This window comes from Habropoda laboriosa, unplaced genomic scaffold, assembly GCF_001263275.1.
Source record: "Habropoda laboriosa isolate 0110345459 unplaced genomic scaffold, ASM126327v1 scaffold462, whole genome shotgun sequence".
Lineage (NCBI taxonomy): Eukaryota > Metazoa > Arthropoda > Insecta > Hymenoptera > Apidae > Habropoda > Habropoda laboriosa.
Window position 1 is genome coordinate 238,894 of NW_017100566.1, and position 22,207 is coordinate 261,100.

Sequence of the window (22,207 nt, forward strand, 5' to 3'; positions counted from 1 at the left end):
CGATTAAGGGAGGAGGAGGAGATGGTGGAGGAGGGGACGACAGGAAGTTAGAGAGGGAAGGGGAATTCTCGTGAAGAGTGAGGCTAGAAGGATGAAAGGGGGGATGAAAGGAGACGCAGGCGATAAACGCGTAGCTTTCGCGTCGACTAATCGAAAGTACGCGATTTTACGTTGCTGATTTCCTCCAAATTTTGTAGATAATTGAACGTTGCTTGTGTTAGTAGTGCATTGGAAGCGTAGAGCAGATTATAAATTCCAAGGAAAAAGACTTGTGTCGAAGATTTTCTAGCTTCACACATATATATATATATATATGTTAAATGAACGTTTGAAAGATAAGAAAGAATTGGCAGGGTGGCAACGTGCCAGACTGCTGTCCTTGAGGTCCGGAGTTCGAGACCTCGATAACCCTAAATTATTTTTCCGAGGTTTTTAATGTTGAATCGGTGTCAATTTTTCGCTCCTTTCAATTTTCTGATATCGATAGTCCGGGTACATTTAAAAATAATTAAGATAAATTAAAATGATTGCCAATACTTGTGAAAGAAAATAACGTGAGCGAATGGAGGCGTGAAAACAATTAACATCAATTTAAAGAAACAAATTCCCTACAATAAGAAAAACTGGTAAAAAATCATATACATATATGACAGATAGAAAAAAAATACCTACGCTTCTAATACATCACTATGAATACACCACACATACCGTGTACCTCTCAAAAACGTACAAAATTTGAATCGAACCAATGATTGAACGCAGACTTTGTAAATCAGTCGTTTTCGTCTCAAACAAAGAAGAAGAAAGAAGTATAAAAATGCATTTCGCGAAGAACAAATGGCTCCATCGATGATATATTCAGTTTCCTCGCGTTTCTCTCTCGGGCACACAATTTCTCGCTTTGTCCCATTTAATATCCTCTCTCTTCCCGCTCTTACTCTAATTCACTACGCTCGTCGTCGCACGTTCAACAGAAAACATTTCTCAAGGCAAATTGTTTTACGCTAAAAATAAAGAAGAAGAGAGAGAGAAACTCGATTTCCGGTGAGTTTCTGTCGTTGCCGATTCACATCCATTCCACCACGTGCCTTGAACTTCCGGCCATCGTTCAATAATAAAAAAAAATCCTCCAAGGTCGTCATAGTATAGTTTTACACAAGTACAAAATACAGCAAGAAGAAAAAAAAATATCCAGGCTGTGTGTGTACCACACGTGGTGGCAGGAGATATTACAAAAGAAATCTCGTTCTAGGAGCACGATTTCGACGAGAAACAATTCTGCAACCCGTAGATCATTTTTCTCAACGGAAGTCCGAGAGTGATCCTCCGCCCTCTCCTCTGCCCGAGTTCCCCTAATCTGGGCATACGAAATTTACCGATGTACACGTGTGTGCAGTGTACGTGCACGTACACATTGACCACACCGCAAAAAGTCTCGAAAGAATATGCGCAAAGCACACAACCGCGCCGCGGCGAACACAGATGCAAATGGACACGCACACAGAACGCAAGACACGATGAAATGAAACAAGTGTTTTCTCGCTGAACCGTTTTCCTCGCCGTTATATATATCACATTCTCTTATCCCATTTTTCATCACATAAAAATTCTCTCGTCCTTCTCTCTCCCTCCCCCGTTTACATTTTCAATCACAAGAGCCACGAAGAAGAGCGTGGAAGGGGGAGGGGAGAGAAAATAAACTCGCGGAGAGAAGATTCTACAACGTCAGCCTCTCTCTTTCTTCCTCACCCCACTCGCCGCTCGTTGGAAACGAAAAAATTCAGCAGAATCGGTACGAAAGAAACAACAAGAAAGAAGAGAGGCGTGACAGGGCTCGAGGAGAGAGGTAGTACTATTATTTAAACTCGTGAAAACGAGAAGCCTCGAAGCTGCGAATCTTCGCAATTACCCTCTCGTTTCTCCTTTACCAGCAACCGGTGTGTTTGTGTGTGTAAATTAATTTCGCGATTCTCGGGTGTATTTCATGAAACAAAGAAAAAAAAAAAACAAAAACGGTACACGAATTGTACAGTACGCTACCTCTGATCGATACACACACTGGGCCTAGCGTAATTAGCGTCTCTACGAAAAAAACACAACCGATTACCATTATGGAATTTTTCTTTACCTTTACAAATCATCGCTCTTCCTACGATATTCGTCCGATTTTTTCTCTCTCTCTCTCTCTCTCTCCCACAGACACAGGTCGGTAATCACATGCAAAATGTTCTCTCTTGTACAACCGTAGGAAAGGTAAACCGGGAGGACGATCGGTCTATCGCAAAGGATCTTCACTTCTACTGGGCCGTTTCTTCCAGTTCGCCTCGAAGGAGATCGGTTCGCGTGACTTCACTCTCGGCTGGAGATCGCTTTTTCTCGCGTGCACGACTTTCACTGTCCGGGACCCGTCGTCCGGCCTTCTTTGCCGATTTTGTCTATGTACAAATCGTGCTTGAATGGGTCAAAGGGTAATATAATCTACACGTTTTATACAAAGTCTCACGCTAAACGACACACTGGTCCCTGTCATCCAGATACACTTTCTTCACGAAGAAGAATCTGTTTTGCGGATACCAGGAACCAGTTAGTCGAGCTTTCAATATCCGGAGGAATGTTAGAGGCAAGAAAGATAATAATGATATCGACGAACATTCTCTCTGTGTGTACGTGTGTGTGTTTGTGTCGCGGCGGCGTTCGAGAAAAAAAACAACAACAACAAACAGGTCTGTCTCTGAGATCTAGATCGATTCCCGTATAATTACGAAATGTTGTCAGAATCGCAAAAATAAGGACAATAAGACTGTACAAAGATGAATATCATCATCGAAGTCGCGTACTGTACACTCGCCTTTTCACTATATACCCTAGGCATCCTACAAATTCGCAAAAGCGTCCTCCTTATACAGTCGATACACCGTGTGTGTGTACGTGTGTGTGTGTGTCGTTCTCTTTTTTCTTTTCATTTTTATTTTTCTCTCTTTTATTACTAAAAAAACCAGCGATCCTTCGTGGAAGGACTTGTTTTTTCCTTTTTTTTCTCTCTCTTATCTCGGTTTACAAACGTATATATAGTTTCTCTCGAGTTCGTACCGCATTGCACAACAAAATGCGGACGTCGCGATTGCACAAATTGAGTCACGGGAGCACAAAAAAATGTATCTGAGCTTCGAGTGGTGTGACTCTTCGGAAAAGAACTTCTCAGAGAAGCCATGATCATCAGACGACCTCTTCTTGGACACCGATCGTTTTTCACTTATTCGCAGCGTTTATCTTCTCAGCTCTAGCAAATATCTTCTTCGAAGACGATCCTCCGAGTTTCTGTCTTCTTCTTTGTCTCCATCTTCGGTTGATCTCATTCTAGTCGACACAGTTTGGATTCGAGCTCTGAAAGACCCTCCGATAAGAAAATTTCTCGCGAAGAAGGAAGAGCAGGTCCGTCGGTTGATTTACAGTTGTTTCGTCGAGTGTAACGTTGGGAGGATAGTTAGAAGACACCTGTTGTCCAGATGAACGTCGACGAAGTTGTCGGAGAAAGAAGAAGACGAAGAAGACGAAGAAGACGACGAAGACGAAGAGAAGAAGTCCGCTATTGCTGATTCATTTCTGCTGAACGCTTGTCAGCCTGCCCAACAGGATGGGTGGGGCCATTGCAATGGCGCTTCCAAAACAAAAGACACACAAAACACCGACATTAGCGCGCTACCGTGCTCTCTCTCTCTTTCTCTCTCGCTCTCTCTCTCTCTCTCTATCTATCTTTCTCTCATTCCTATCAACACCATGACAGAAAATGTCTCTCTAGCCGCTCTGTCTCTCCCCGTCTCTCCCTCTTGCCCTCGCTCTCTCCCTCCTTCAATCCCTGATTCCTTCTCTGCACACTTTAGTACATCCCACAAGGAATCACTTTGCAGCTCCGTTTTGTCGCTCTTCACTCTCTTGCCTTCTGAGCATTCGTTTTTCTTAATCATACGTATACACACGTGTCGCGTAATTAAGAGTAGCTTCCTCCGCTTCGTCACTTGAGAAGGAAGTGTTTTTCTTTGAAATTCTTTGTTCGTCCACACTGTGCTGAGAGATGAAAGGTGAACGAGTTCGAGACTAGTAGTTTTTCGAAAGAAGGAGATTTAACTTTTCGAGAGAGAGAGGGAGAGACAGAGAAGCAACAATCACGCGGGTGTAATACACGTATGTGTTAAGAGAGAGACGCAGGCGACTGTGGCAAGGATGAAAGGCTGGAAGAAGCAAGAGAGAGAGGAGAAGCTAGAGAGAAACTTTTCGTTGTCTCTTCTTTCCTTTCGCGACAGGGAATTAACGAGAGAGAGATCAAAGAAAGAGAAAGAGAGAGAGAGAGAGAGAGAGAAGGATCGATATAGCAAGGTTAACGCGCTTTTCTTAGATCTTTTTCCTCTCTTATTTTGCTCGTTTCTTTTTTTCTTTTTTGCATGTATTTTTTGCTTTTTTCGCCCCCTCTTTGCCTACTTTTGCGATTTAGAATTAGTGTCTTAGCTTTCGGTTACCTGAAAAAAAGTCAACGAAAGAACATAAAGCGGAATTCCAGTGAATCTCGATGCCGAATTAATTTTTTTTTGTTTTTCTTGGGAGAGGAGAGGATTCTTTTTTTGGTTCTTTTTCTACGATTTGTTATATGGTGTTGTGACAGAGGTAATAATACTTCGTGTGTGTGTGTGTGTGTTATCTTCGTCTCGCGAGAAAGATACTCAGAGAGAGAGAAAGAGTGGAAGAGAAGGGAAAGAACGGAAATGAGAGAACTGGTGAGAGAAACGTGCATGCGTGCATGCACAATCCTTGAATGCCCATTAAAATATCATGGCTACCCAATGCGTGAGAGTTTGGAATTTTCTTCTCACGTGCGCAACGTTTGAAGCACTAGTCATTACGAATGTTTTTGCTTTCAGGATTCTAGACTCTGTCGATCCTCGAGTTTTAATGAGTTACATTTTTTAACACTGTTGCAATTATTTATAATATTGGAGAAACATCCTTCTCTTTTGAAAACCTGTGTGTCTCTAATAATTTAGTCTTTCGTTGAATTCTTATTGATTTGGTGCCTTCGCTCACAAATTTCAATATTTATTTAGAAAAAAATCGAATAAAATTTTAATATTCAAAATAAGTCCCACTATTTTCCAATTTTGACGAATATTTCTAATTTTGTGGAATTTTGACGAATTCCTCTTTGAAAAATTAAGGCAACTTTGAATAATCCACGAAATCGTCAAGATTTTCTCGGAAAAAGGCACTGAATTAATTTGATCAGCTAACAAGCGTAAGTTGTATAATGGAGCATGTAATTAGAAGCGATTAATTCTTAGAATTTCAGCACGGTTCTCGAATGATATTATTTTTTTTTTTTTTTGAATCCAATCGACGAGCTTTATATTTAATAACAGTAAAGAGAAGACTATTGTTACAACGAGACACTAAAGACGATAACACCGTCTTCTGTTTATCGTTACCGTGCGGGCTATCTATTGAGCCCGTGTATGAAAAGCATCAGTTAAGGGTTCAACGAGTTTATTGGTTGAATTGCTCTTTAACAAGATGCCCACTGAGTTTTGAATGCCACTTGTCACCGTTGTGTAAAGATAAAAATTACCAATTAACTCACTATTTCGCCAGAGGAATTACGTCCTTTCAATCAGCTTGATATTGTTCAAGACACCCTCTGATATTAAGGGAAATTCAGGGCAATAAACTTGTCACTTTGCGTTGCTATTTACTGCAGAAGGTGTTACAGAGTAAATTGACTACGTTCAACTTCAAATTTTCAATGATTACTTTTGCAAAATTTGATCTTTTAAATTTGTATTCTCAGAGAATAAGATTTAAGCTGGAGATGACACAAAATAGGAAGTTTTCAGAGATTATTTCCTGGAAACTCCATCTTAACAAATTCCCAGTTTCAGAGATTAAAGAATTTAAGTTCAGAATGTCACAAAATAGAAAATTTCAAGAATTCACAGAATGACTTATTGAATCTACAGTTTTAAGAATTTTCCAAATTTAAATTTTCCAGAGATTATTTTCCAAGAATTCCATCTCAACAAATTTCCATTTTCAGAGAGTAAAAAATTTAAGTTTGAGATGTCCCAAAATAGAAAATTGCCAGAGATTATTTTCCAAGAATTCCATCTCAACAAATTTCCATTTTCAGAGATTAAAAAATTTAAGTTTGAGATGTCCCAAAATAGAAAATTGCCAGAGATTATTTTCCAAGAATTCCATCTCAACAAATTTCCATTTTCAGAGATTAAAAAATTTAAGTTTGAGATGTCCCAAAATAGAAAATTGCCAGAGATTATTTTCCAAGAATTCCATCTGAACAAATTTCCATTTTCAGAGATTAAAAAATTTAAGTTTGACATGTCTCAAAATAGAAAATTTCAAGAATTTAAAACTGCCAGAGATTACTTCCTAAAAACAAACAAATTTCCATTTTCAGAGATGAAAAGACTGGAGTTTAAAATGTCACCAAATAGAAAATTTCAAGAATTCCCAGAACGTCTTCCATAATCCAAAATTTTCAGTGTCCACCTTCCAAAATTTCCACTCTCATATATTAACAAATCAAAGTTCATTTAGTCCCACGACTGAAGTTCTCCACTTGCTTTCTCCCATAAATCAAATTAACTCCAATAATACCATCTACTTAATCCATTACTCCCATCAATAATCAACGATCAACAGAGACTAATAACACACCAGAAGAAAACAAGAATCAATCTTCTTCAATTTAAATCTCCAGCAAAAAAAAACAACCCCCAAAAAATCAACGTTCCACGAATAAACGTCGCGAATGGAGAAGTTACGTTAAAACGCGTGGAAACGATAAAGTGGAGTAACCAGTTGCCAGGCAGAGTTTCGTAATCGTTCCACAACCAGTCTTCCCTCTCTTTTTCGTTACGCTCCTATTCGCAACACACGTGCTGCTGAATATCTCGAAAGCTGAACACAACGCGAAAGTGTTTTCGCAACACGCTCGTGTTCTTTTCTCTTTCTTCTCTTTTTTTTTTTCATCTTCCACACTCTCAGGTGAACATCGAGCATACCACAACCATGATCCACGTGAACGATGCACGCGATTCCTCCTCAGTCAAGATCTCGTTCTTCAAGATCGTTCACCGGGGCACATCGAACGTTATGTGAAGGACGTATATAACAGAAAAAAGGAAGATCGATTTGTTTCGACTAGAAATTATTGTATCGTTGCATCGTACACGTTTGGTATCATTCAGGATTCACGTAGCTATTTATATACGTGATAGAAGAGACAGTGCAGATATGAAAAATTTGTAACAGAGGTTAAACCGATACTCCACGAGCATAGAAAGGATACAGAAGTCGAGTATTTGTCGAGTTCGGTTTTCAAGGTGAAATAAAATGAAAAGATGGTAATAACAGTAGTACAGAGAGACGCATAGTTTGAAATTGTGACGTAAGGAAAAGACCATCCCAGTGCACCCCGGTAATGTAGCAGGCAAGTAGATCTTAACGTTGCATTTGGAAAGAATCTTCGCTTTGTTACTGAGAAAATTGGAAGAAATATTCTGGAGGAGATTTCCGTGTTTTCCTTGGGAAAATTTAAGAGACGGTTCACGATGCACCTGTAAAAGTTTAATAATTGAATATTCAAATTATGATATAGTGAGAATAAAAATTTGAGAAATAAAAGTAAACAATTTCTTTTGCTTTCCTTGGGAAAATTTCAGAGACGGTTCGCGATGCATCTGTGAAAGTATTCGAAAATTGAAATCTAGTGAAAATAAAAATTTAAGAAATAAATGTAAACAATTTTTCAGTTTTTGCTTTAAATTGAAATTCTGGAGGAGATATATGCGTTCTCCTCTGGGAAATTTAAGAGACGGTTCGCGATGCACCTGTGAAACTTCCAAAATTGAAAATTCAAATTACGATCTATCAAAAATCTGAGAAATAAAAGTAAATAATTTTTCACTCTTTTCTTTAAATTGAAAGTCTCGAGGAGATTTCTGTTTTCCTTCGAAAAATTTAAGAGACGATTCACGATGCATCGGTGAAACTTTAATAAATGAAAATTCAAATTGCAATCTAACGAAAATAAAAATTTGAGAAATATTAGTAAATTTTTTCTTTTTCCCTTTATATTGAAAATTTTCCTTCAAAAAACACACGAGACAATTCACGAACCATTTGGAAAATGTCAATAATCGAAAACTCCACCGTTAACCAAAAATTCTTTCCAAACGTGAGAAAAGTGCACTCCCTCTCCTCTCTCAATTTCTCCCCGGATCTCCGTTGATCGAGGGAGAGCCATGCCACGGTATCAAGACACCAATCTACCAAAAAAGTGACCTGCCAAATTAGAGCTCAATGCAACTAACACTGACACATCCATCATCGAGATCTATTTCGCAAGCAAAAAAGGATATACTGTGTAATGTATCATAATCTCTCTATAACAGCGAATCACAGTTCGATCGAAAAACCACGTTCTAAAACGCAACCACCCCGTTACCTCGAACATACTATATTCTCTATTTTGTACATTTATCATTATTATTTTATCTCTGTTTTTCGATCATTTCACGATCACACTCGGTTTTCTATTCGATGATGTGAGAAGCATAAAACGAAACGAAAAGTGACGAATGTGCAAGCTAAAAATGATACAAAAGAACAAGGACATACACGTAGGTGTGTGTGTGTGGGTGAGAATGTGTGTGGACACTTTGAGAGATAGTCTTTTCTTCTTTTTTCCCCAACGATATTCGACTGATAGAAAAATACAGGTGGAACACAACGTGAAGAATCGCGCGACATGACACAAGAAAAAAAATGAAGAAACTTCGAGGCTTTTGGATCTTTAAGAGATCTTGTTGCAGTTTCACTTGCGATAAGATGTTTGCCCGTACTGTGTGTGCAACGTTCCATGCAATCTCTAAATGGCAGCACCAAGTGTAACAAGCTCAGATTAATCTGTACAAGTGTACCGAAACCAGACAATTTGTAATAGATAATTAACTATCTTCAACCTTTGACAATACTTGTCAACCATTTTTTTTTTTTTTTCAACCAGTCACACTTTAAGCAATGTTTCATTAGGTCGTTGCATATGAAATGGTGGATTTGTGAAGGAGACTTTGAAACATAACCTAGAAAAACTTAACCTAACTATGATAACACAGTCAAAAATATAGAATGCACCTTGAATATAGTCAAGAAGTTAATTTTATTAATCAAAATAAGCATTTCTGACAACAAATTGCAAAGTAGATTTAGTCTACTTTTATAAAAACTTGAATACTGGTGATAAATTTCTCAAATGGATCTTTAATTGCTGAATACTTTTTTGTTAAAGGATTATTTAAATGTTTAAATTCTGTGCTACTATGTTCTACTATCTCTAATGCACTGTGCCTCAATTTTAATTCATAGAAGAAACTCACTGGAATTTGATTAGAATCATTTTCTACTTGTAACATAACCTAAACTTAACCTCTTTGATAAATCTTGCATTTAAAACAGTAGAGCATAAGTTTCCCATTTCCATAAAGAAATTTCATATGCAACGAGGTAATAAAAATGAAATGTTCTATCGTTCCATTGCAAATTCAAACAATCAGCAATATATCCAATAATAATTGCAAAGAAATTATCTGAAAAAACGTGACACATTTCACTGAGTATTTAAAATGTAAAGTGTGAAGGGTTATAGGTTTTTTTTCTACGAAATCGATCGGAAGTTGAAACAAATAAAAAAAAAAAAAAAGACAAACAAAAAAGAACCGAATGTTAATTGTCGTACAGAAAAGCTCCGTTGGACAAGACAGCAGAACATTAGGCTCGTGTACGCGACACGATCGGTATAATTACGTTAGGACCGGTTACGAGAGAGAGAGACTACTACGGACAGTTAAAAAGACCACTCCCCCTAAATGCTAGCAGAGCGAGTTATACTTAGGTGCTTTTCTGCGATGACGTTTTTGCCGTGATATAGCAACTCACTTGGTCTTCGGTTGCATCTCTCCTGCAGCCGCATCCCTACGGTGCAACCTCATGCTGACCCTTCGTTCTTGGCCACCCGCACCTGATGCTGAAAGAGATCAATCAGAAAACAAACAATGCATCAATACTCAACTTCTTTTTATCTTCTGTCGCGTGAAAATTAATTAAGTAATTTGTGAAGAATTCTTTGATACAGGGTGTTTGAAAGGAAATTTGTACAGTTGTATCATTTGTGAAAGAATGAACTGTAATTGTATTGTGTTGCAGAAGAAAATTGTAATGGTATTCTTTGTGCGATACAAGAAAATTCTAATTGTACCCTTTGTAAAATAAAATTCCAATTGTATCCTTTGCAAAATAAAATCCCAATTGAATCCTTTAGAAAGGAGAAGGAAATTCCAATTATATCCTTTGCAAAAGAAAAGAAAATGATAATTGTATCCTTTGCAAAAGAAAAGAAAATTTCAATTACATCCTTTGCAAAATAAAATTCCAATATCTTTTCCAAAAGAAAGTTCTAATTATATCCTTTGCAAAATAAAATCCCAATTATATCCTCTGTAAAAGAAAAGAAAATTCCAATAGTATCCTTTGCAGAAGAAAAGAAAATTCTAATAATATCTTTTGCAAAAGAAAAGAAAATTTCAATAATATCCTTTGCAAAATAAAATCCCAATTACATTCTTTCCAAAAGAAAAGAAAATTCCAAGAATGCACTGTCAACAACATAGTCCACAACAGTGAAGACTCTTTGAATACAAAATACACTTATTATCAGCCACCTCAATAAAAAATATTAAACACTTCTTTTGAAACACCCTGTACAAGTCAGAACACTGTCTCCTTGTGCATACAGAGGTCGACAGATTATTCATTGGCTCATTGATTCGACTTGCAGGTGAATGTGATAACTATAAATTGATCTCGTGACGCCATAGCTTGTATATTTTAATTGAATCTATTCAGTGTGTTAAAGCGGAGTGTTTCTGGCGCATGCAAGTCCCTGGACATTTAACTTTCGATTATGCTACATGTATGTGTATACGTGTTTATACGTGTCTCTGATTGAGAAATGTTAGAAATACAGTTGAATTTGAAACATTAATTAATTCTCCAAGTCAGAATGAAAGTGTACTTAACAATGCTTTGATTAGAATTGTTTGAACAACTGGAAAAGGTTCGTGAATCCTTGTACAAACATAATTACGGTCATGCACAGCGTGACTCTCTCCGTTGAGAAATCAAAGACAAAGAACAACACACGCATTACAAAAGCACACGTCTTAAATGACTATAGCACGCATGTTATACCTACCATACGCGAATCTTGCGTCACGGAACGAGACAAGTTTCTAGTACGCCAAGAAACCATGACGAATACAGTTCAAGGAACCGTTTTCTATTCACATCTAATCAAATTATAACAAATATCCTAGATATGTACAAAGAGATTTACAATGAAAGTGAAAACGTATTCTCTATCGTGACGATTCGTTGAACTGTATCGATCGTTTCAGTAAGATTGTCGAATTCAGATTGGAAACAATAATAATTATAAGCTGGCGCAGATTGATCGAGGAAAAGAAAATCGATTATCACGAGTCGTTGAGTCGGCGCAGTAAATCATCGTGTTGAATCTTCTTCGCTCGTACAAATTTTCTTTCTTCGTTCGAGCAAATACAAATGAGCAGGTCGAGATGAATTCGATCGTGCAAAAATAAAAAAAAGAATTCAATACGTTTCACTTCGCTTGGCAATTGAAATGGAAAAATTGTTCTCGATCGACAAAAAAAAAAAAATAAACGATAAAAAAAATACGTGCGCTGACGATAGCAAGAAATACGTGAAAAAATGCGCTGCGCCTTCGTGAAGACAGATGATGCGATAGTATCGACGAAATAATAAAAGAGAGAGAGAGAGAGAGAGAGAGAGAGAGAGAGAGAAGGAATCGCGAGTGGACATTTATTCGTGAAAACGAAAATTCTAAGATTTATTTTAATTTTTTTTGGTTTTTCCATTCAAGCCAAGTGAGAAGAAAATTTTGACGAGGATCGATCGACAATGTCGTGTGGTGAAATAAATAAAGAGACCAGTCCTTGAATGGAAAAACATTTATTTGCTACTTTCTCTTCATCATCATCATCATCATCATCACCATCGTCACTATCAATTAAAAAACAGAATGATTACAAATAGATGCGCAAAAATTGAAAACGAAGACTGCTAATGGTAGTTAGGAAGAGGAAGATGTAACAGAAGAAATATTGTGAGTGAAATAGAAATATAATGCGTAGAAAAAGAGAAAAGAAGAAAAAAAGATCAAAACAAGGGGAACAAACAAAGGTAACACGACGAAAATACTCGGTATCCAGCGGTTCTATTTTCTTTCTGCGTTTTTTTTCGTTGCTTGCGGAAGAAGTACAACGTTCTAAGACCTTTTTTTTTTTTTTTTGCGAGCGAGAAAGAAGCCCTCGAGAGACTGCGCATTCACGCGGTTAGAGGAAGTAGAAAAACTGTGTAGCATCTCTATCTAAGCTTTGGTAACCTTTATATGACCTCGAGGGATTTCTTCTCGTCGGATCGAGGATCGATCACCGCGAACGAACGAGGCTATCGTTCACTTGTCTGTGAACAGAGGATCGTATGAGAGGTTTAGATGCGAAGATGAATATGCATATGTACAGGGTGAGTCACGTAAAACGAACCATTTAATTAGCTTCTTCGATCACGGTGATACGAGAAACTCTTCATACGCAATATAAATAGTTTCAACGAATTTCAATGCTATTTCTGTTATTCTTTTCTCAAGGTCACCTACGTATTTTTTACATAAATGTATATATTTTTTGTAGTGCATGTTGAGAAAATAGCAGACGTTAAAATGAGCTTGGATTCTGAAATTTTAAATTAAATATGAAACTCCTTTTCATTTTTCTGAAATTTCTTCCATTTTGTTTATCCCTTGAAACCTTTCGAGTTACGTGTAAAAGTTTCCTCGTACCAACATACCTAGAGAAAATAATTAGGTTGGCAACCCTGTGTATCGTTATATACTGTTGAAGAAATAATGCAATTTCGATAGGGATTATTGCAAAAGTTACTGAAATCGTGAATGAGATGAAAGAGCAATCTTCATTTTTGCAACAACCCTGTGATTTAAAAAAAAAAATGATTCGATGTGATTCAAGAATAAAGGAATTTTGTTCCGTAACGTCTAATACTCTCATGAAAACGATCCTTGCTCCTTCCGTCCCGCTGGAATCCTAAGAACACGCTTCACTAACTCTTTGAGGAGTTGGAAAATTCCAAATAAATCGAATTCTCCTTTATCGTTGCTTCAAAGAGTCAACACGTTCGCTGCTACGAAAAGATTTCCAATCGCAATTATTACGAACTTCCTTTAATCATCGAGAGAGTTAAATTTTTTTGTTTCTTGGAAAAAGCAGCGAACGAGAGCGTCGAAGATAAAAAAAAAAGCGCTAGGATCGATTACAATGTTCGATAATTGTCGCGGTGAAACAATCAAGTGGGAGTGAGGACGAGGGAAGGGATGTCAACGATTAAATAAACGAACATGACAATATCTGGTAAAGCTATCCTATCGATTACGATGCGAGAGTTCGGTGCGAGAAAAATACTTTCAGCCTCAGAGTTCACGTTGACGCTTGAATCGCACAACACAGCACTTTTCCTCAATTATTCTTTCACGTTTTCTTCCCGTTTATAAAATTAATAATATAATAAAGTGTATCACACTCGCGATAGAGACAACGATGATTCAGAATCTTCTACAAAAAAAAAATGCATGAACACGTGAACTCTGAGTCTCGAATGATAAATCGATAAACGATGATAAAAACACGAATGTGCTGTGCGTTTTCGAGATTTCTCTCTATAAGACAGCGACGTTATCGATGCATTGTTAATGATTCGAAAGAAAAAAACAAGATGAACAAATACACGATGCCTTATAAAACTATGCTCTCGACGATATAAAAATTACGTTTAAAAAAAAAAAGAAGATTCCTGTTTGTGGACGAAAGCGTTTCTTTTGTGCGACGGAAGCTTTTTTATAATGTGTTTAGATACCTTCCGTGTGCGTTCGAGACAATAATTATTCTCTTACCACGCTCTGAACGCAATATCCAACATTCGTACTTTCTTTTTTTCTCGGTTTATAAATGAATTTCAACCATAAAACGATGATTATCGTTTTACGTTGATAGACACCACGTATCGAGAGAGAGAATATTTTATTCACGAAACACGCGAATATATAACCTCGCACGATAAATATGTAAAAATGTTACGTATTCGGCACGTATCTCGGATTAAAGGAGAAGTGAACATCACACATACGCCGCGACACGCGAGTTGTATTTGGTAATATTGCGTAACACGATTATATGAAAATATATAGACCTGTATGAATGCGTGTCTCGTTAGCCAAACTGTTCTTCTTTTCCCTCCGTGAATCTCACGGATTACGAGGTATGCTTGATGAAAGAGATATAATCAAGTCGTAAATCTTCACAAATTAGGCGAAAACATCGATTCATCTAGTACTACGTCTTACAAGGAGCCCCCCCAAAATTTCAAGATGTACGCAGCGAGAAAAAGTCGCGTACCCTTGGACAGCCAACGCTCCTAGCGGCGAAACAACGGCTGTGATTGGATCAGTATAGACCCGCATCTACACGCAGAGATGAGAATATGACTACAGAGACAAAACAGGGGTAAGAGGGGGTAACTTCGCTTGCAACGCCCGACTTTCTCGTCACTCAATTTTAAAACATCCGATTCGTCGATGTTTTCACATCGGTCAATAATGACAATACATGTGCCCCATTTTTACGATTGTGTTAAAAAACATGGACCTATTCGGGATACGATTCAATCAGACCTGCATTCCTTGAGCTAACCAAATTCTCATTTCTGCGTAGTATTCTTTTTTTTTGGTTTTCATCAAGTTTTTAAATATACTGTGTAAAGGGGAAAACCGTTGTCGATTTGAATTTTCGTGCGACCCTGAACATGTCTCGAGCTCCATATCTCACCCAACTGATGTTTTGGCGATCGGATTTCATGTTCTTTCACGCCTGTCTGATTTTACGACCTCGCTATAGCTCTTCCACCGAGTATACATCGAAAAAAGCTCGATCGACCGTGTGTACGTTGTTATGCCATCCGCATGGATTTATTTATCTTGGTTCCCTTACGTTTAGTCAGTCGTTAGTTGTAAAGGCGTTTTTAAAAGGCGTTTTTTTTTCTTTTTTATCAGTATAAAACGTGTAAAAATGGGACTGTGATGGAGTCGAGGTTTCTTTGCTTTTCGTAAAAAAAAAAAAAAACCCTATCTAATGAGACGCTTAACCTCGTCACTGAACATTTTCATTGAAAATCGTTCAACAGGTGAGGAAAATATTTATCGATTACTACGGTGGGATAATTTGTGATTTACGGACGATTACAAATATCGGAGAAAATACTGAGCTTTTCCAAAAAAAGAGATTCAAAAATGGCAGTGATACGGTAAAAATAGCTTATTCGTATAATTGAAATACGATATATTAAAAATAGTTGTAGAGATCGAAAAATTGATCTTTCATTTCCCTAAGTGTTCTAATTTATGTAAAAAAACGAATGAAGATGCGTGAAACGAGTGTGTGTACACGGTTTGTTGAAAGTTCGGAGAATTAGGAAATAGGATACCTTGAAACAGGTTCCCTACGACACAACCAGACGAGTGTAAAGTAATTCGTGTAATAATGTTTCCAGGTCATGGGAAAAGATGGAGTTAAGCCTAAACCTAAACAATAGAAGCAGTATTGGTGCAACGACGGATTCGGTAATATTTGCCCATTGTGACGCTCGTGTCATAATTCTCGCCTGTCTTAAGTGAAGTCAGAAACGAAGATTAAGGGGCCTTGTCGGCCCTGACACGGTCACCAGAGTGTGGAAAATTCTTGGCATAACAACATACGGAAAATATTAATGACAATGGATTGCTCAGTGCGTGATGCAGATTCTTGTATAAATATAAATCGCGTACAGAAGAAGGAAACTCTTAGATGCATATGCAGAGAAAAATATCGAATAGTATACCCTTCAAAATACCAAGGGTACCGTGTAATATACCATAGCCTACAGACTCATTTGAATGGGTACCATGACTCAAAGCATCCAAATTTGCTATAGTCACTACCCAATCTACGAATTGTTCTTTCTTTTCTGAACCAATCACTTCTTGTAACTTTCGTGTGATATCATTTTCAGTGATCAATGGTGGTTTCTCTCTATCGTTTTCATTTTGCGATATTTCATTGGTACTTTTATCAGGTAATTCATTCTCCCCATCCACCATACGAAGCGTAACATCTTCCAGTAAAAGTGCAACCTCTTTCTGATCCTTCTGATCATTTGGTATTAACTCATCTTTATTGGTATCGTTGTCTGGCTTAGAGAAAAAATAGAGATTAGCCTCAGCTTGAGGACGACCGACAGGTAAATTAGCACGATCAAGGAAATCGTTCTTATGGAGTCTCTGCAAAAAATACTCGCACTTCTCACGACCGCTCGGTGGCCGTTCGTATTTATTTCGTTGTTTGATTCTGCGCTGCATGAGTAAAAAATGCCAGCTTCTTCGAACACGCTGAAAGAAATTCGGCCGCTTTCGTGCCTTGTTCGCGGACGAATCCATGGACTGTGACTGTTGGTTTTTTGACTTTTGAGAAGAGTCCAGGCTTCTTTGTTTCCCGTGAAAAAACCCTACCGGTCGTTCATCTGACAATAAATGAAGACTCTTGCCATCCATCGCGGACAAGTCTATGCTTCTCTCCAACGACTCCATGCTTCTGTGATTTTTCTCTTTGTTGTTGAAAGAAAAGTTTCTTTTCTTCTTCGAGGCCGCTTCTTGCAGTAATTCGCTACTGCTTATCTTGAAGATTTCGCCTTCTTTCTCGAGAAATTCCACGTTTCCCGAATCACGACGAGCATCGTGACCAGAAGCATGATGTCGACCACCGAGTGTAGAACCTTTCTGTTTCTTGTCGTCGTGATCAGCTCCACCTTTGTCTTTCTCCAAGCCACCGAAACAATTCAACGAACCACCAGATGCAGCTACATCGTCCACGTAGTCGATCTTTTTCTCGTCGAGGGCAGGACGATCGAACATCATCACCTCGCAATCTATGTCTTTCTCTGTTTTATACGATTGAAAAAAATAACTCTGCTTATCTGGCTGGCGAAACGACGCATTCGGACTAATATCTGGCAGTCTGTTCGCTGAATAATCGCGAGACGTGCTACAGTTCAGGTCTGCACGATTCGAAGTAGGTTCACGAGGTCCTAGATTAATGCCAGCTATGTCCAGAGACCCAATTTCTGGCGCAGTTCTAACCGGTGACGATTTAAACGTACTGAATTGACAAGGATTCGCGCGCGGCGTCTCGTTTCCAGCCGGCTGCGAATGTCCGACTAGGAGCTGTGTTTTTCGCTCAGTTATAGCCTGCTGTTGGCCAGAACATAATTTTGGGTAGAACTGTGGTTTACCTTGAAGATCGCTCTTGTCCTGATTGTCCTGATCGCGAAGTGCTTCCATCGCCTCGCGTTTCTGCCGCATGCTTCTCAAATTTGTCGTCGTGGTCGTTCCGCCGACGGTCGGGCCCACCGTTCCCATTGATATGTTTGCCATACACTGCCGTGTATAGGGCCTGTAAAAAGGAACATGCTTATAATAACAAGAATCTTGAATGGAACAAAATATTCGAGAGATTATTAATATTTCAAAGTTGTCTGAGCGAATGACTCGATTGTAACAATGAAAAAAAAAAAAACAAAAAAAAAAGGAGAAAGGTAAGCGTTGAAGAGGAGAATTTTGGTTGTATTTGGTTATTCGTATCGTTAAACACGACTATTTCCCGATTCATTGACCCAGCCACCAAGAATAGCGCACGCTGGGTAATGAAATGACCATGCTATTTATACGCATGAAAAGGCGGCATGGTGGAGTTGCGATTGCTAGTATTTTCACGTCTGATTTCGCGTACAAAGAATTTGACGGTTCATTCGTGATTATCTCTCTTGTTCATCCTAACACACCAACCTAGATCGATGTTCTTGATCGTTATTGGTCCCAGAGGGCAGCGCCGCGTTCGTGTGTTGCGACTGCATCGGTGTTTGCTGCGTCGAGGACAACGTCTGTTGCCTGACGTTACCGAATTTCAACATATTCCAGTCGAAGACGTAATCGTAGGTGAAGCCCTGTCCGTGGAACAGCGTCCGGAAGAGTTGCCGTAGGTACGAATAGTCTGGCCTTTCCTCGAATCGTAGTCCTCGACAATACCTTAGGTATGATGCAAACTCTACTACAATGACAAAAGTTTTAATTGAATAGAAAATTACGATACAGACTCTAATAAACATTTGTACAATGATATAGAGGTTTATGGTTTATGATAAGAGGAAATTTACCAGGATAACCCTTGCACAATTCTTCGACAGGTGTGGACATTTTCTTTTCCGAGATACGTTCGTACTTTTGTCTTTTAGTTGCCGCTTTCAAGCCCTGCCAGGGTAAGCTACCTCTGTTGAAGTACATAAGAACGTACCCTAAGGATTCGAGGTCGTCTCGCCGTGATTGTTCAATTCCCAAATGTGTATTAATGCTTGCGTATCTATTGAAGTATAAATTTATGTGTTTTTAAGTTGTTAGAAATATGAAAGGGTTAAATAAAACGATATATCTCAATAGACAAACCTGGCTGTTCCTGTTAGGTTCTTGTTTTCTCGATAAGGTATGTGTTTGTGAGTACGGCCATCGCGGTACTTTTTAGCCAACCCGAAATCTATAATGTATACGAGATTTCCCTTCTTTCCCAAGCCCATCAAGAAATTATCTGGTTTGATGTCTCGATGGATAAAATTGCGACTATGTATATAATCCGTTCTACTTATCTGTGGGAATCAGAATACAGAAAGTGCGATTTTTTTTAATTGCTTTGATAATTTAGATTATATGTAAAAAGTGGGATGCACGAGAATGTTGTAATATGATATAAAAACAAAGCATAATTGAAGAAAGAAAGAGAAAGAAGTCATGCATTAAGCAGATTTTTGTGGTCATTGAACACGTATACAATATAGAACAAGTGAGATTAAACCAAGGAGGGACATTATTTATTAAAACGTCATGATTAACAGATAATAAATATTCAGCAGAAAGAAAAATCTTTGTTTGGGGATACACATGTTGTCCTCTAAGTTTCTGCTATATTTAGACCAATACCCGAAATAGTTCTTTGTTCAAAACATTTTCTTTGCAAGCAAAGCTTTTGTGCACTAGCCTTAGTCCCCTTTAAAACACTGTTTTTGTTGAGATCAGAAAGCTTTGTTATCAGCCGACATGGTTATTAGTTGATAAGAATGTAACTTATATTGTAATTTATTTCAGTAACAGAAAACAGAATAACAAATACTTGCACACAGTTGCAATGTGAACTTTGAACATTAACAACATATGACTTGTAATTACAATGATACCACAGAAATGAACAGAATCAATGATATTCTTTAAGCAGGACAAGATAAAATTACATGTGTAATCTTTTATTTTCCATTAAAGGATGAACCAATTTAATTGTTTCAGGACAAGCAACGAAAACCACAAAGATAATTACATAAGAAATAACATCTTATCATTAACAAATACTGAAATTATTTACATAAAATATGTGTTATATTGTTACCTCAGAAAATAACAGAAAGTAGTTAGAATGATGATGAATATTATGCAAAGAATCTAATACACTTCCTTTATAAAGAACTGCATACATTTTAACATGAATAAAAAATTATTATTTACCAACTGATCGGCGAGAAGCAAGACTGTTTTCAAGGAAAATCTTCTTGAACAGAAGTTAAATAGATCCTCCAAGGATGGACCAAGTAGCTCCATTACCATTACATTGTAGTCACCTTCTGAGCCACACCATTTTATAGTTGGTATACCAACTGAAATGTTACAAGTATTTTTTGACAATGGTGTAGGGTAAACCTAGACTGCATTAAAGTCTAAAAACAAACCGGAAATTAATATTGTCCTAACGGTAAATATGTTCGTAATAACAATAATACAGTATTTATTTAGTTATAATTTATTACCGTACCAACAATAACAACGATTTTAAAAAATATATTTAAAAACACGAAACGTATTACAAAAATCATAATTGCAACACCTGCATAGTTTAATTTCTAAAATCGATCGACAAAAGTATCCATTATTATCGATTCTCCAACAAACGAAAATAACGTAAACAATTTAACGAAACTGCGTAATAACATCGTATTTGTATACTTATCGCCATAAGTTTGGAAAATATGAAGGTTAATGTACACAAATATTGCATGCTGAAATAATTCAGCTCATAAAGTTCAAACATAAATATGTAAACGTTGAAACGGTAAAGTTCCTTATTGTCACAAAGAACAGTGAATGAGGGAGGGGAAGAAAGGAGCAACATAGGGAATGGAGAGGGGAGAGAGAGAGAAAGAGAGAGAGAGAGGGAGGGAGAGAAGGTTCAGTGGCCAGACCAACCAGCTGTCCAACAAACAAAATTCTGACAGTTCCCGAGCGACGGTGTAAGTTTCAAAATGCTCGATCATGTTTGAAACCGATCGGGGATCGAACAACCAACGAAAATCTACTTACCACCACCTTGCATCATCCTGTAGAACTTTGATTCTATGTGTAACTGCGGATGCCGCGTTTTTATACATTCTAGCTTGATGGCGACTTCCTCGCCGGTGGAGATATTGGTACCTAAAAACGACAAAAAAAAAGCCAAACAGGCCCACGGTCACGCAGTTGTTAGAAGAGTTTAAAAAAAAAAAAAAAATAATGAAAGCAGTGTATGTGCACGGGGGAGTTGGCGCGTTCATGCGTGTCATAGGGCAAATATGTAACTGTCGTGTGGGTAGGTGGGTGGATAGTGAAGGGGGGTATGGGGGAGATGCAAGTAAAAGGTGAATGTCGAATGTAAGGAAACTTTACCTAGATAAATGTCGCCGAATGAGCCGCTCCCGATTTTCCGTCCGAGCCGGTACTTATTTCCAACGCGTAGCTCCATCCTCCAGCCTCACGGGGCTCACGAAGAAAAGTAGCACGGGGGCAAAAGGCGACTTTAGGCAGCCGACTCGAGGAGCGCTCGTGGCTCCCGTTGGTGCGTTTTAAACGAGACTTGGCTGCCGTGTTACAAACTGGACAGGGCCTCCATCTTTGGTCGCGTCACCGATCGCGAACCTACAGGCATTTCTTCTTTCTCTCCTCGAAGGAATACTGTTTCTTCTCGCTGCGATGGCGGTCGCGCTGATGGCGCTGCTGTCGTCGTTGTCGTTGTCGCCGTGTTGTTGACGGCGCTGCGATTGCTACTGTTGCTGTTAGACAGAGATCGCACAGGCTACCGAGGTGACTATGAAAATGCTCGCCTCCCACGGGGGGCGGTTGGCTGCTCTTCGTTTTTAGATTTCGCGAATTCGGTGAGCTCGTAAAACTGCCGCGACAAACACTACCGGATCTCGCTAAGTATGTCGATCCGGATAGATCAGCGCGTACCCACCAATGGGAGCATGAACCGCGTAAGGGCATCTGCCCTTTCGCTGCGCGGATCTGCACCGGAGACCGAATGGCGCACAATTATGGCCGTCTAAGATTCACCAATCGCGATCCACTTTTCTCCGCCACCTTTATCGCGAACGCACCTTTTTTTACGGACTTTCAAAGATCAAAGAATCGACGACCGTCCATTCGTACAAATTTATCATGGCACTCTATCACTTTCGCTCACTTTCTATGACGCGTTACTCAATAAGTCCTATTCTACTGTTGCACACTCGCTATCTACCAACCGTGACCACCACAACGACGAACGCGATGAAGACATACGGACGCAAGCGCGAGCGCCTTTCGACACGCCTGAAAAACTTCTGCGTCATCTGGTGAACACCAGTTAAATCATGGTCGATAGTATTTCCGGTTCGCTTATTGCGATTAATCGATAGTCTTGCGAACTTTTAATTTCGTCGAAAAAATTCTTCATAAAAGGAGAATCAGCTATACATATATACGTATATCCACTTATAATTCTAAAAGTAGATTTTCCATGAGACGTATGTGTTACGCAATGATCGCAGTAAAATGCGTCGT

The 22,207-nt window shown here is 38.5% G+C and overlaps 1 protein-coding gene across 2 annotated transcripts; it reads right to left on the minus strand.

Moving 5' to 3' along the window:
• Nucleotides 1-1,955: 1,955 nt before the first annotated feature.
• LOC108576658 (casein kinase I-like) lies at nt 1,956-21,928 on the minus strand. 2 transcript variants are annotated; one of them, XM_017939698.1, is made up of 9 exons: nt 21,056-21,928; nt 20,714-20,824; nt 19,865-20,013; nt 18,761-18,957; nt 18,475-18,677; nt 18,107-18,368; nt 17,554-17,714; nt 10,003-10,090; nt 1,956-2,435 (listed from the first exon to the last, which is right to left on the minus strand). In XM_017939698.1, exons 1-9 carry the CDS (start codon nt 21,129-21,131, stop codon nt 2,276-2,278), a joined length of 1,407 nt encoding a protein of 468 aa, XP_017795187.1. In that variant the 5' UTR covers nt 21,132-21,928; the 3' UTR covers nt 1,956-2,275. The 2 variants fall into 2 exon arrangements, with proteins under 2 accessions (XP_017795187.1, XP_017795188.1); XM_017939699.1 differs by lacking the exon at nt 1,956-2,435 and having other exon boundaries at nt 9,999-10,090.
• Between the last annotated feature and the right edge of the window lie 279 nt (nt 21,929-22,207).

What these genes read in the sequence shown, in the direction of transcription:
- LOC108576658 (XM_017939698.1), bottom strand. Translation starts at nt 21,131, where the DNA reads ATGGAGCTACGCGTTGGAAATAAGTACCGGCTCGGACGGAAAATCGGG. An exon ending in ATTCGGCGACATTTATCTAG is followed by an intron (nt 20,825 to 21,055) that starts GTAAAGTTTCCT and finishes TGTCGTTTTTAG; the next exon opens with GTACCAATATCTCCACCGGC. An exon ending in GAGATGCAACCGAAGACCAA is followed by an intron (nt 2,436 to 10,002) that starts GTGAGTTGCTAT and finishes ATTTGTACATAG; the next exon opens with ACAAAATCGGCAAAGAAGGC.